The sequence below is a fragment of the Pogona vitticeps genome, chromosome 14 (assembly GCF_051106095.1).
Source record: "Pogona vitticeps strain Pit_001003342236 chromosome 14, PviZW2.1, whole genome shotgun sequence".
NCBI classification, from domain to species: domain Eukaryota; kingdom Metazoa; phylum Chordata; class Lepidosauria; order Squamata; family Agamidae; genus Pogona; species Pogona vitticeps.
Genome location: NC_135796.1, coordinates 14872688 through 14888650, shown reverse-complemented (window position 1 = coordinate 14888650; position 15963 = coordinate 14872688). Strand labels below are relative to the sequence as shown.

Genomic DNA, 15963 nt, shown 5'->3' with positions numbered 1-15963 from the left:
ACTCGTTCTTTGGGATCAGCAGGTAGGCCACTGTGTTGTGTAACGATATTGAAATGGCTTTCTGTGCAGCATTAACTGTATCCCAGTCCCAGAAGCCTGCCTGGAAGTTAAAAATGCAATGATCTGGATTTTAGAATCTTGCTAGAGATTTTTTTTTCATAGTGCTTCCTGGTTGCCATGAGAAACGGTTCAGCTAATATAATGGCATCTCAATTGGAGTTAAGCATTTAATTTTGGTGGCTCACATTGTAACAAAGCACAAAACTCAAGGTCAGCTATAGAGGCTTCTTAATTGAGTAGTCTCTGCTATAAAAACTCTTTACCTGAAATTGTTAAGTGCTGAAAATAGGATACATAGGTGTCTATTGCTGGTGGGCAACTCAGTTAAATGCTACCTTTGATTTAACTTCATTAAGTGGCAGATGACAAAGGACTTTGTTTTACAGTCATGCTATTCCTATGGTGCATACTGTTGATCTGCATCTATTTTTGAAGCATCTCTGAGTACATAAGATTTAAATTTACAGCTGGTTTCAGGAAACCATAGTTTGTGCTTCTGAATCTTGAAAATGTGTGACGTCTGTGGTGAGGATCCCCTCATATTGATCACATTTATACCATGTGTAGCGATTGTGATTGTTAAGGTCATCGTTCAGTAATCTCTTCCTATTTGGCTAGGTTTATCCTCCAACAGAATACACATTTGAGATATAGCCCCATGTCTTGTCAAGCTGGTAGAACTCAGCAGAGTTTATGCTCCGGAGACCTAGTGTTTTGAAAGTCCAGGTCGGCTTCACACCGTTGAGAACAAGATGTTAGAATAGGGTTTGATGAAGTTGTGTCTCTGTAGTAGGGGAAAAAATTGCAAGTTTGTTCATTCATTAAAGGGGCAAAATCTCATGAGCTTCTCTCTCCCTCTCGCTCCCTCCCTCTCTCCCTGAACCCCACCCCCACCCCTCTCCCCTTTCCTGCAGCCTTTAAAGGTGGTTGATCCTGATCATCCTTTGGCAGTTCTGGTTCGCAAGGCTCAGGCTGACAACAATTTGGCTGCCCCTCAGCCAGCTGAGGGAGCAGCTGTTCCATCCTCACAAATAGAATATTCCTCAGATCGTAAGTACATTATGATAAGAGGATTAAGTATGTGAGAAGGGTGTTATTTATGAACAGGAGCTGGGCGAAGCAAGAGTGCTAATCACCCAATAGTATTTTAGTAGATGCCCCCACTTCTTGGGATTGGGTGTATGTTTACTCAACAGTTTTCCTTTCAAGCATCTAGCCAGGCTCTCTTGATGCAACTGTATGGGTGGGAGAAGAAAGCGGAGTTCTTCTGATTCATTTATGGCCGCCTATTGTTGGGAGCTGTGTTATCAAAGTCCCGTTTTCAGGAGGAGGATGGTTAGCCGATATTCATAATATCAAACCTAGTGCTTACTTGGGTGATACTTGCAGCTTGACTTGGGTTTTTTTTTCTTCTCAAGAAGATTTAGAGTGACCTGGTTGTTTGATCTTCGGTAATGCACATCTGTAGGTGGAAATGAGCAAACCCATCCTTAACTTATAGGGTCGAATGAAGGCAAAATGTTGACTCGGTAACATTTGATGGAACGATAAGCATGTGTTTTGGAAGAAGGCACAAATGTGTGCTGCAGGCTCCCAGAAGTGCTTAAATGTGAGCCACCACCTCTGTATTTTCTACATGATATCTCCCAGATGTTTACCAGTCGCATGTTGTGCGCTTCCCTCCCTCCCCCCCCATGGTTAAATTTGGAAGCAGTCCTCATTCCAAAGATGCCATGTTTGTTCATTTAGCCATCAGAAAAATGGTCTTTGCATCCTCAGGGTATCCCACTGAACACTATTCTCACAATCCGACTCCGGTGGCTTTATGGGGCCCACCTATTGATGGGGACGGCACAATGCTGTCACACAGCCCCCCTCTCCCCTCCTGTCCTACTCCTTCCTTCCTTCCCTCTCCCCCCCCCCCCCCCCCGTTGTGACGTGCCCCAGCCGCAAGCACCGGCAGTGTAACTTGAAACTTTGGAATTTCTTTAAAAATAAAAAATTGCACTGGCCCGCGTTATGAGCCAACCTGGGCCGCATGCGGCCCTCGGGCGGCAGGTTGGACAAGCCTGATATAGATAGAAAGAGCGACTGGTCAGCACTGGCCAGTGAGTCCCTGTTCTGAATGGCATGGAATAGTGGTGCCCATTTAGCTTATTTTCATTATTTTCCTGCCTTGGATTGAACATCATTTGAGGTTTACTGACTTAGGATGTGACAGTTCTGAACAGTAACATTGTCTTTACATCTAACCCTCCCCTCCCTGTATTTTTAAGCCAAGACATTCTCTTTCCTGCACTTTTCCCTCTTTTTTTAACTTTGTGTAGATCATCACAACTGATCAACCATTTTGCCCATCAAGAGTTCAACTTATTTTAGCTTTCTGCATTTTCTTTGTTTTATTGTTGTCTTGGTCTGTATTCCTTTACCTTCGTTGGTCACCTTCTCAATGCAGCAGATACTTAATTCCGTGCAATAAATCTGCATCTCAAATACTTCTGTCTCTTTTTTTTTATTTGTCGCTTCTGTTGAGATCGTAGTGCCACTGATCTATCACAGTGGCTTTAAAAAGTTTTTGCGCTGTCTTTCTTCTTAAAAAGGACTCAAGGTGGCTTACATCATTATAATACAGTATTTAACGCTAACAGCAGTGAATATACAGATACTAAAAAAACCCCAAACAAATACTGTACCATACTAAAAAGAAAAAAGAAAGAACAAGCAATGCCAAAATGCATTCAAAGTGATAAGATACAACCATCCATTTAAAACCCACCCAGGTCATCGAAGGGAAGTTTGTCTGAAGAAAAAAGTCTTCGCCTGATTACTGAAGGACAGCAGAGATGGGACCGGACTGGCCTCTTGTGGGAAGGAGTTCCAAAGTCTGAGAGCAACAGGAGGGAAGGCCCTCTTGCGTGTACCCTTGCTCCTCCCTCTTCATTATACGTAGAACAGATGCTAGTAATAGTCAGCTTGCAGCCCACATAGCGCCTGCTCGTTACTTGTATTTTTGCAAAATGATTTTTTATCTAGGTGCACTTTGATGTACTGCAAGAAAGGCCTTAAGCAAAAATGTGTTTGTGAACACAGATGAATTATGCTTCCATTGCAGGGAGAATGTGTATCTAAAGGTAGCTCTGTGAGTGCTTTGTAAAAAAGAAAGGGAAAAAAAAACCCACTCATATTGAGACACAAAAACTGGCTAGTCTATTTCAGAAATGCATTTTTGTCCTCTTTTGAAAATGGTCTATAGCAAGAAGATGAAACCCACAATTGTTCTAAACAGCAGGGGCCCAAGTTCCAGCAGTATAAAAATTCTAATATAGTGGCTTTTTTGCCCTGGCTATTTTTGCAAAGGGAAGAGAGGTGGCTTGGGTTATTTCTGTTTAACATACACGAATAATTGGCGTTATCACCTCTTCAAATGTCAGCAATGGAGGGCCAGGATTTCTGTGCGGTGACCGCAGATGCAGAAACAATATGTAGCTCAGCCTTGCCTGTGCTTTGAAACTTCCGTGTTCCAGTTGTGCAGTTAGCTTGCTGAAGTCAATAACACGATTTTTGAAGTGATTTGGGGCGTGCAGACTCAGCATTATTTGATGCTGATTCTAATTATGCGATCCATACAGAAATGGTTTCGCAGATTATTTGACAAGACTGTAATTTCATCTTGTTAAAGCCCAAGAACTGGAGACTTTGTGATAAAGGGATGACAACCTCTGCATGCTTTTTTGTTTGGTTTGCCTTAAGGGTGAAAAATAAATGGGTAATTGATGGTTTAACTTCTTAACTGTTAACTGCTGCTACTGATCTGAGGATAAAGTATGATTCTGCAGCAGGCAGTAATTCAGTTTTGCAGAACTGATACAGCTGACTATACCTAGGGCAATATTTTGAGTGCCATTAAACCCAGTTTAAAAACTGCATAACATTGTCCTAGTTATCCACATGGTATGCGGTGGCAAAGTATTACACAGGGTGCTGACTATTAGAAATACAGCTCAGTGGGTACCCAAAGCTACCTCTCATGCTTTGCTAGTCATTAACTGGAGACGTTGGATCTGGACTGTGGCTTTCTGAGAGTTGTGCTTCCAGGACCTGTGCGCCTAAGGGAGAACTGCAAGTTTGAGCCAGTGGTTCATAACAGCTCATGGCAAACCCTTTGCTAAACAGAGAGCATCCATAAACTTAATTTGTGATGCCGTACCAGGTTCTGCAGTCGGATTTTCAGGATATAGTCAGGAAATGGACAGATTCATGTGTGTGCTCAGTATCTGACTGGAACACTGCCCAGAAGTTTTCAAATATGCTGCCGTAAGTTCCATCATAGACGAGAGGGAGGTTATAAATGAAATAAATCCAGTCGATACTAGACCTGTTGAATCATTGTGATTTCTTTATATGTGGACTTAGTAGGGCCCATTCATTCAGTGGCAGTATTCTACCTGAAACTGACTGTTGGGTTTAGCCTCAAGAGCCAGTCATCAACGTTCCCTCTAATTTTCTGTCTTGCTGCGCAGGTGCCTTGCTCTGTGTACATGGAGGTGGGTGAGGCTTCATTCGAAGCGGGAAGTAAACTGGCTGCTGGCTTCCTATGCACAACCCCGAGGGAGCTCCGGAGCAAGTGCACAGCTCAGAGAAATGTTGCTAGACATCCTATTTTCATTGTGCCTGATGTAAATTTCTGGATCCTTTCAGTTTGGACATTGGTGTTCAGTTTGTTTGAAAAGAGAAATAAAACTCACACTCTGGATGCTGGACATTACATTTAATGCCCAGCATCCACATGCAGTAAGGACAGAATACCCACAACTCTGTCCCATTGAAAGAACCTGGCTCTTAGTGTAATTTGAATTAACACCACACAATTAACAGGGAGCTAGCTGGGTAGCACAATGGGTTGGAGCATATGGCTGTGGAGCTAGTGACCAGGAGTTCAGTTCTCCCTTGTGTCTGTCACAAAAAAAGCTAGCCCATATATGTAGTCTTGGCCAAGCTGCCCAGTCCTGGAGCACCATCAGGAGGAGCCACTGTGAAAAAACCAGAAGGGTTGTAAGTTGGAATTGATTTGATGGCACATACAGTGGTGCCTCGCTTAACGACGTTAATCCATTCCAGCAAAATCGCTATAGAGCGAAATTGTCAAGCAAAAGTAAAAAGCCCATTAGAATGCATTAGAAACCAGTTAATGCATTCTAATGGGCGAAATACTCCATTGTAAAGCGAAGATCCTCCATAGGGCGGCCATTTTCTGCTCCCTGTAGAGCGAAGAATCCTTCCCTAACACAGTGGGGAGCCATTTTGAACAGCGGGCGGCCATTTTGGAAACCCGACGATCAGCTGTTTTGATCGTCGTAAAGCGAAAAATCGGTTCCTGAAGCAGGGAACCGATCATTGTAAAGCGGTCTTTTTGCTATCTAAACATCGTTTTGCGATTGCAAAAGCGATCGCAAAACCCGAATCGTTAAGCAGATTCGTTGTGGAGCGGGGTAATAGTTAAGCGGGGCACCACTGTAATTATTAGTAGTATGTGGCGGGTTCCAAAATGTGCACAGATTTTTGCAGAGATAAAATTTAAAGCAGTCTTGAGAACTTGAAAAGCTTGTTCTGTGATCAGCATTTTGTGTGTACTTTCCACACATCCTCAGCCGTTGCTCTCAAAAGGGTCCACTTTCAGGCCTGTATTACATATGATAGCATCTTTAACTTGGACAGCTTAAATGTGAAAAAGAGAAGATAACTGCTATATGGATTATATCGTGCTCCGGTTGGTTTATATAAATATATATGTGGAATCTTCCTTCTGGGTAGAAGTAGCAGCATAATATTTCAGTAGATAATATTTCCAGACAAGCTTGCAGAAACTACTGTGAGGCGGTATAACCTTAGAAAATTGATAAATCAATTTGGAAAGTGCTTGCAGCTGATATTTCAAGGAGATGAATGGAAACATCAGGTTTGAGCAAAAGTTAACCTGCAACGTTATCTCTTTTGAAGATTCGAACAAAATCAACACGGCCATGGTTTCTAGCCCGTTAACAGAATCACTGCTATTTGCGATGAAAGCTGGAAATTTTCCATTGGGCTTTGGTAAGGACAGTTATCAGAACCATTTCATTCTGTTCCTGAAGTCACAGGCAAAAACCACTTAACCCCAATGATGGCCAGTATTTTATTCACACTTGAGATTGTTACCTCTCGGTGCAGCTAAAAAAACTGCCTCACTAAATACTGCTATTGGTAATTATGTGCAGGGAGCAATTGTGGCTAGGGTGATGTACCTTCAGGCACTATATATGGGAAACAACTTCATTTGTGAGATGGACTAGCATAGTGTGATATATAATAAATGCAGTGTTGCCTCGCAAGACACTGTTAATTCGTTCCGTGAAAATCGCTGTCTTGCGAAAACATCATCTTGCGAAACGCGGTTCCCCATTGGAATACACTGAAATCTATTCAATGCATTCCAATGGGGAAAAAATCGTCATCTTGCGAAAATCGTCCATAGAAAACATCGTCTTGCAAAACCCGGTTCCCCATTGGAATGCATTGAAATCTATTTAATGCGTTCCAGCAGGGGGGGGGGGACCGTCTTGCGAAGCATTGGTCTTAAAAAAACAACACCTGTCTTGCGAAGCATAGACCAAAACATCGTCTTGTGAAAATCGTCCATAGAAAACATCGTCTTGCGAAACACAACAGCAATCGCAAAACATCGTCTTGCGGATTAATCGTCCCACGAGGCAATCGTCTTGCGAGGCACCACTGTAGGTGAAGATTGCACGAGGGAGTGAAGCCTGCCTTCCTGTTATAGCACAGGTTACTCTGGCTTTTTGATTTATTTGTCAACCTGTTTACCAAATGACGTGTTCATCCACCACACAGAATCCTCTTTGTCTCTTGAACTCTGAAGTGTTAACAGATTGGCCAAAGTAAATCTTAATTGCCGAAACCAATACGGAACCCTGAAAGATCAGTGGGGACATTTATTACATTTAATTTGAGGGGACTGACATATGCCCGCTTCCCACATGTTGCCGCAGTATAACAGCCCCTGTTAGCATTGTCAGTGGTGAGGAACGAAGGACAATGCAGGTCACCATCATCTGGAATGGCAAGCAGTGTGTCCCCAGAGCGGTTTAAAAATAGATCAAAATACATGGTTATGGAGAAATCAGTGTATGAACCGCAGGTACTTTAACATCCGTTTGTCAGTGGTGGTATCTGTTCTTTTTTAACAGTGTGGCTGGAGAAGCAATTTCCATCACTTCCTCTGTTTTTCCCCCTGTAAATGCTTTCTTCTTACGGTTTAGTTATAGACATTTTCGGAGTAATCCTATAATGTGTTTGTAATCAAGAAATTACTATTGCTGCATGAACTCTTGGCATCTAGCATAGTAGATTTAAAAAAATGGAAGGCTTGGGTGTAGTTGAGTTCCATCTAATGTTGTTCAGGGCATAATGTTGACCCTGAACTGACAGGGAAATGTGTGATGGTTTTCTAAGGAAGAGTTTGGGACCACTGTACTACTTTGGTCCAGAAAAAGCTCTCTCTGTATCGTCAGTTTATTTACACTGTATTTGTCTTTCCATCATTTGGAGACTAAATGGTTTCTTTGGTTGTTGGTTCAGCATAAAATTCCAATATCCGTAATCTGTAAATCATAGACCAAAGAGGTTGATGTTTTGAGATTAAAGTATCAAATGGTTGTTGTATACTTCTGGAGGCTTACACATTTAAGGCAGACGTTTCATCTTTCTGGCTATAACTGTGTCTTTCTTTTTTTCTTTTTTACATTCTGCGTTGGGGGAGGCGCTCATGTTTGAGAGATGAGTTGATTTAGGATAATGCAAAGGATCTTTGCAATTCTAAATTACTGGAAGGAACATGACATCTACTGGAAGATTATTTCTTTCTGTTCAAACTGAAATTGATGAAATTAGCTTGATCATTTATGGCCTATTAAATAGAAAAGCAAGTCAAAGGCCAAATGAATGAAGGTCAGAATGTTAACCAACAAATAGTTGTCTTAAGTGATTCCTCCATCATTTTTTTCTTCGCCAGCCTGATTTTCTTAGTTATGCTAATTTTCTACAAGATTGAAAAAAAAATCCCTGAAGGCTTAATAAAATGAAAGCAGCAGTTGAAGACATTGCGGGGAATGTTGTGTAACCACCACAAAGCCTGGATCTTAAACTCGTAGACGAGTTAGGAAGCGTGATTTTGACCTGGGGTATACTTTTGTGCATTTGTGCCTTTGTTGGAAGTATCTCCCATCTTGAATGCACCTGTGGCTGTTGAAACCCCTCCCATTTAGGAGGGTGCTGCCATAATTGCTTCTGTAGCAACTACGACAACTAGAAACTCATTAAAAAAGAATAATCCAGCTAAGCTTCCTGTGAGTCTAAACTCTGTTGGGTGCTATGTTTATTTAAAGGACTTGCTTCAGTACACTTTCTCAGAGGCCACAAGGTTTATTATTCTGTTTGCTTCGTATTAGTTTTGATCAATACCAAGGTCAGGTTGGAGCCAAATTATTCCTCCCACAGCCACTAGCTAAAATCCTATTCCGTTTATAGAAATCTTCCTGTCCAAAATCTGTTGGGTTCTGTTGCATAATGTAGTCTGCAGCTCCTTTTCAGTGAGGACTTTAGATTTAGTCTGTACTGATTCACACAGCACCTGGTGATAGATTAAACATGCACATCATCTTTTATCCATTTTTAATAAGATAATGACATTGTGTTGGGAGTCAAATGAACATTCTCTACAACATGGTTTGAACAGTTGCAGTCCCATGCTGGAACCTTTCTGTACATGCTCTTAGAAGCCCAAACATGTGGAATAGGAAGGCTGTATCTGCCTAAGTAGCCCTCTGTGTGCTATTACTGAAAATGGAGATATGCTGAACATAAAAGATGTTTGGAAATTTGATGAGATGTTTTCCTGACAAATATAGATGCACTGTTCTTAGAAGTCGAACCCGGAACAAGCAGCTTAATATTCAAAGATAAGGATATTTGAAACTAGTTATGTCCGCAGACATCTGAAATATAAAAATAAGTAATTTGGATTCTGTTGATTCAGAATGCACATCCAAAGAGTTAAGGATGCACCCAGTGGAAAAGCAGATGGGTGTAAATAGGTAGGATCTGTGGCATAAACATAAAGATATTAAAATGAGGAAGTGTTTTTGGAAAAGTTTTGGAGATAGCTTGAGACAGCAGCTCAGTGATAAGCGTGCCTCATGCTTATTCATTTTACTTAAAGTGTTTATATATGACCTGTGGCCAGTTTGTGATCAAGCAACATATACATTTCCTTGAGGAAGCAAGGCTTCGACCAATGTATAGCATAACACAACTTCTATTTTAATCCACCTCTGTCCAGTCTCTTAGAGATTTCATACCAGAACTGACAGCGAACATCCTTTTCTAGATCTTCTGTCTCCGTGTTAAGTCAGAGTCAATTACTCTGTAGGAAATGGAAGGTGTTGCCATGGTGTCCCAATGCTTATTTCTAAGAACTACTTCAGCAGATAAGTAAAAGTTGATTGAAAATTAAGTTCCGGGTGAGCCAGACTGTATCACGTGAATGCCTGTAATTTGAGTCATTATGGGTTGGCGCCGTGGCATTAGGAGACTCACTATGTGACCCAAGGAAGTGTTTTGAGCATATCTGTCTCTCTTTATACATCATGGTGTCAGTTCAATGTTGCACTGATGTGGCTGAATGTTCTTCTGCTCATCCGATTTGACTGCTCTCAGATTGCTCCAGAGGCTTTCCGTGTATATAGGAGTAGGTTTTGTTTGAGCACCGTCAAAGAATGGAAATTCATCCCCTTTAATTCCAATGACAGAAGCAGTTCCACAACTATGTCCAACACCCATTAGATTCTGGCCAATATATTGGTACTGGTGTGTGATTTTTTTAGATAGATGGTTATGCATGACTGCTTTGACTGGATTTTTATTACTCCTTGTGTTTTTCATTTTTGTGTTTGCCATTTCTCAGAGTGACATTTTAAACATTTTTGTATACTTATCGATATTTCCTTAATATTGCCTGTTCATGATGTAAGATGCCTCCTTATTCGTTGTTCGGAATTTTGACTCCTTTGTTTTAATGATGTTAACCCTCGTCGTATACTCATTGTTTTCATCTTTAATTATGGCCTTTCATTATTGTAAGCTACCTTGGGCCCTTTTCAAGGAGAAAGGCAGAGTCAAAATATTTTAAGCAAACAAATAAATTTGAAGAGGTTGGTCACTGTTTAAGCATCCCTGTATAGATTATTGGTGGAAAAATTTCTTCCTAAAAATATGGAAACAGACCAACTTGTGATTTGTCTTTATGGGTTTCTCTGGGGCGGCCGCTTGCATTTTTTTGAAGAATAGCTGTTTTTTTAAAAGAATGTAGTGATGAAACGCAGACCTTTCTTTAGAGATAAGAATATAGAAATCGGGCATTTTGAAGGGAACTGTTTTCTTAGGGCCTTGCCTCTTATGCGTCTATAACCATCGAAGATGGACCTTCTGCTCATCTTTAAAGATAATGTTTCTAGATGATTTGCTACAGCTAAATTGAATTCTTTTTAAGATGCTGGGCATGTCACAGTCGTTTATGATATCCTTTTCCTTACTGTAAAGAAATGTAATGGTGATGAGATTAGTTGGCAATTCAGGAGGAAAAGCCTTAAGCAGCCATTGAGCTAGTCTGATAATTAGACAATTTTAGGCGACAAATTTATCAAGTTTTGTTGCCTGAAAGTGACTGAGAGGACCCTTAGAATGTCTGAGTTGTCTGCGGGTCATTTTGTGGTTACAGAACTTTAATTTGAGTGTGTTTAGAGGGGTAATAATAAATATAATAACACATATGTGGGGCATTCTGACTTTTGAATGAGCTAACTCACATTAACCCTTGCACAGGATAAACCTACCAAGCTTTACAAGTTGAAACCTTGTAAGGACTTTACTCCATTCCTTTTCTTGATCAAAGGCTTTTGCTTAGAATCAGTCATATCGCCCTCCCCTCCTCTGTCATCAGTTTGTTTCTTTCGTTCTTTGAATCCTTTCCTCATTGTTCCTTTGATTTGCCTGTATTACATGTGCAATTAGTCTCTCGCAATCATCTACAGACTCATTATGGTGTTGCTTTGATTTTCGGTGATTTCAAGAGTCTCACTCTCCTGCAGTTTGAAAAAGCACGGATTAAAGCAACCCTGTGTTCCAGAAACAGCAAAAAACAGTCCTATTTCAAGTGGCAGAATCAGCTGGTGTTTCACAAATGACGAATTCATACATGTATATTTAATGGAATTGTGCATTACCAGCTGTGAACTTGTGGGATTTTTTTTGGTCTCTGGAGGATCCAAACTTCCATAATTTTTTGTTGTGCCTGTGGAACATATAAATTATGCACACTTTTCATAACTCATGACAGAAAGGTGATTATTTCATAAGCAGCTGAGCTGTTTTAAATTGGCAACCCTGTAATTCATGCAAGAGGGATGACAAAATAACAGGAATGCTTGCGAACATGAACCAGTTGAGATTATATTCATTTTGATCTTTAACAGCAGATACATCCTGTTTATAATGCTGCATGGGAAGTATTACCTATGCATTCACCTCTTAGGAGCTGGACATGCAGATCTTTATATATATTTTTGTCATTGGGAATCAGGGTGCTGTCTGAGGTCTGTTAAGAGCACAAGAGTTTGATAAATTTTGAGCTTTTTAAGGAGAACCTCATTAGTAGTAGGCAAACATTTTCTCAAACTTATGGCCGTTGCCCATTTTGTCCTGCTGAGACAGCCCCAAGGGACAATAATCAACAAAGTCTGGGATGCACATTTTGGAAAGCATTATTGAGGAGGTTCAAGATGCCTGGCTATCATTCCCACATGAATTGGAAGCATCTCCTGGCACAAAATTGTTCCATCATCCGGACAGTTCAGAATGTTTTATTATGGTAAATTTGAATGGTCCAGCATGGACTTCAGCTTGCATTTCCTTAAGACCTAGTCTAATACTCAAACAAGTTTTAATGAGAACTGAACCCCATAATTTCGCAAGTGACATCTTCGCTAGTCCTTTTCCTTCCAAAACTTATCACTTGCCCACCTTTCTTAGGAACAGACCACCCACTGAACTTGGAAGGACAGGTTTCCAGGCCTCCAGGTCAGAAATGTAGCAGCTGGGGGTCACTTAGCAACTTCAGCTTCATTGCAGCCTTGCATGGAACCCGCCTTGAGTAGCCGGAGTGCAAGATTTGAATCGCACAGAAAACTATTTGCCTGAGCAAGAGTAACCAGTTACAGTCCTGTTGAGCTTTGAAGCAGTTTAATCCTTTAAAAAATGCAACCAGAAAGAAGACATTTTACTTATTGCTTCATTCCCCTGATTTTAATCAGGCAAACATAAACATTATTCTTCTGCTTTAAATGAATTAACTTTAAATGACTTAAAAGAAAAAGACTTTGGGATTCATTTCCTCTTTGGTTTGCTTCCTTTCTGACCCTGCTCTTTATTTCCATTTGGTTCTGGGTGGGTTTGCCTCATTTCACTGAAATGTGTTGACAGAACATTATTCCTCCTTTTCTGTGCAAAAAAAAGGGGGGGGGAGGGTGTGATTACCCATTAGAAAGGTCAAAATGGATGTGCTCCTTATGATGTGACAGTGGTGCACAGTAAGAGGTGGAGGAAAGATCTCTGTTGCTCTGAGTTTTTATTCTGTCTTCAAACAGCCCAAAGTACTGATCATAGAATTTTTTCTTCTTTTATTTATGTATATATACATTTATAGCGGCGGTGGCAGCCATGTATTATAGTTACTACATGTTGCCAGATGGAACCTACTGCCTCGCCCCTCCGCCCCCAGGCATCGATATGGCCACTTACTACAGCGCACTGCCAGCCGGAGTGACCGTCTCAAGCACTACAGGGGTTGCCACGATAACAGCGCCTCCACCTCCAGGCACAACACCACCCCCTCCCTCTTCAGAGGCGGCCGAGGAGGCTGGCAGAGTGATGCCTGCCACAACGGCATCCACAAGGTACGTCATTTGAAGCCTGCCTGTCCTGTGTTTCTGTGTTGATCCACAGCAGTTGTTACGGCCATGATCCAGCCTGCTATTTGCCTCATCTCAAGTGCATGGTGGTTTGTAGAACCTGGGCCTCCACAAGGCAGCTTGTTGGTTATGAGCCCACTGGCAGCGCCACATTTATGAGTACAGACAAATGTGAGCCCTTTGTTAAGTCTGAGCATGGTACTTCTCAGTCCGTAAGATTTTTACCATATCAGAATTTTAAGCAAGCTGCGTTTATTTGGAAATGTACAGGCTGTGATGCACAGTAGCTCACCTATTAACTTCTCTTTGTAGTGTAATGTAATGTGATGCTCATATTTTGGGGGCCTCTCCAAAAGTTCTCTAATTAGGTCTGCCTGTGCCCCCAAACCTCACATGTCCCATATATTTTCCTAAATGTACAAATACTTCGTTTTGTGATTTGCGTAGCATCAGCATTTGCAAAGTGGGTTGCTGTAGTAGAGACAAACTGAAAGGGTCTGGATGCAGGTTTTATATTTGTCAAAAGTATAAGAAAGTTTTGAGATGCGCTTATCTTATGACTGCTCTGGTTTGGAGAAAGACGGGTGTGAATAGCTTCTACAGATGATGAAGAAGGGGATATGTGAAGGTCTTTTATGATGATTAGCGGATGTGAAATTTCACGGTGTGTGTTTTGTTGAAATGTTGAAACCACAAAGGCAGCTTAAATGAAAGGCCCTTCTCTGGCACTCTAAAACAGTTACAGGCTTTGGTACATCTACAGGAAGAAAACCCCTAAATGGTCAGCATGTTTTTATCCATATGTTGTCCATAAGTGAGGCATTCCATCCCTTTTAGAAATGCCTCTTTGGTGGCAGACAAGTCTTTGTTGCAGAGAAACGATGTACATCGTTTTTCGTCACAGTGGCTACGTTTGCCACTGTGCGGGGAAGCTTGCTGCGTTCAGTTCAGGGAAGCTACGATTCTGTCATAAATTCTTGGCTAAGCCTCACGGTTGACTTGAAAGCCGTTCCAAGTAGGATTGTTTTTGCCTTGGTAATAGTCACTTGGGTTGTGTGTAATTTTACAAAGTAATACATGGAAAATGCAGCATTTATGGCCCAATTTATTGATCAATTCCCTGCAGCTTCAAATCTTGTAATGCTATTATTCTTATGAAAGGTCTTTTTGTGCTTCTATTGATTCTGAAACTGCAGAAGGTTATGTTGACATCCTCAGCATTTACATTTTTACGTGCGGAAGCAAAACCGAAAACCCACAAGTGAGCAGTACCTTCATTAGGATCAGCCACAAAAACTAGACTTTGGATTTTGTTTTGTTGTTCCAAATGTACATAATTGCCACTGTTATGAATGAAATCTAGTAATGAAACAGTAAAATATCGCTCTATGTGATTCTTATCAAGTCAGGATGCAACATAGAATTGGATTGAAGCAACACACTGGCCACCTTGATTGCACAGAACAATTTAAAATATTCTTAATTTTCCCGATATGAGCCTTGGTATGGCAGTAGTTCTAAGAAAGTGTCCCACTTTCCTTCACTCCCATCTGGAACCCTACTTGCAAACTCTTCAGAGCTGCCAATCCTGAAGCTGAAATAAATGATTCATATCCAATGACACCGGGCAGTGTTTTAATTTTGGTTTGAGTTCAGTGTCATGATTTTTCTAGCTTAACTAAAAATCCCTGTCATTTCTCACAAACTCCCTTCTTCGTGTCACACGGTGAGAGAACAAATGAACTTCTCCTCTGGTTCAATGCGTTGTATTCTTAGCTTCTGTCCCTAATAACGTCCTCCTGTCTTTTTCAGCACAATTCCTTCTGTGGTTGCCATCATCCCCCCTCCTCCCGACATCCAGCCTGTAATTGACAAGCTAGCTGAATACGTTGCGAGAAATGGAATTAAATTTGAGACCAGTGTCCGTGCCAAGAATGATCCAAGGTACGTATGCATGTTTTCCTTCCATCCCAATTCCATTTTATGACATGTTGAAAGCAAACAGCTTGCTCCGTTCTTATTGACAGTCTGTTTTGAAAAAAAAAAAAAGCTGTTTAATGTCTTGTAATTCCATCTATTAAAATTCAAGGGACTGCTTGAAGTTAATGATAAGGCATTATTGCCTAAGAATCTTGGAAGCTTGTGCTTCCCAACGTATGTATCTTCTGGGCATTTAGGCCAAAGTTATTATATTTTGGAATATGAAATAGTCTCTCTGTGCCTGAGGTGATCGAATAGTAAATGACAGCTGATGCCGGGCTACGTTGGTGTGTATGTTTCCCCCACAAATTGCAAGTCTCTTCCTTTCTCAACAGGTTTGAGTTTCTGCAGCCTTGGCATCAATACAATCCCTACTACGAATTTAAGAAACAGTTCTTCCTTCAGAAAGAGGCGAATGACATCTCAAAGGTAGGCTTTAAAAAAAAAAATCAAAGTTGTTGCATTTATTGGTTTGTAGTTGCATGCAATCTTGCTCTACTTTCCCCCATGTTCTGTTTCCAAGGGCTTCACAGGGCAGCTAAAACAGCAAAATCGATTGATTTATTTTAAAGTTAAATATCCTGTCTTGTATTGACAAGAAAGAAATGCACGGCAGCTGATAGAATGGAATTATTAACATGGTGGTAAAGGTGGTTTAGGTATCTGACAGGAAAGCCAAAGATTGGGAGTTTGATTTCCCACTGAGCCTCCTGCGAGCAGAGCCAGCCTGTGTGACCTTGGGCAAGCTGCACAGTTGCCGGGCACCCCCAGAAAATGGGAATGGGAAACCACTTCTGAGTATTCTCTACTTGAAAAACCCTGAAAGAGGTCACCATAAGTCAGA

At 41.1% G+C, this 15963-nt stretch overlaps 1 protein-coding gene across 4 annotated transcripts in view; it reads left to right on the top strand.

The window, feature by feature from the left end:
* SFSWAP (splicing factor SWAP) overlaps positions 1-15963 on the top strand; it is an 88365-nt gene that overhangs the window by 14109 nt on the left and 58293 nt on the right. For 3 of the 4 annotated variants that reach the window (XM_072983415.2, XM_072983414.2, XM_072983417.2), the window contains exons 7-10: positions 975-1110; positions 12875-13124; positions 14952-15083; positions 15455-15548. In XM_072983415.2, coding sequence (XP_072839516.2) covers positions 975-1110; positions 12875-13124; positions 14952-15083; positions 15455-15548 — 612 coding nt within the window. The remainder of the gene's footprint in view (positions 1-974; positions 1111-12874; positions 13125-14951; positions 15084-15454; positions 15549-15963) is intronic. The other variant, XM_072983416.2, reaches the window with a different exon arrangement.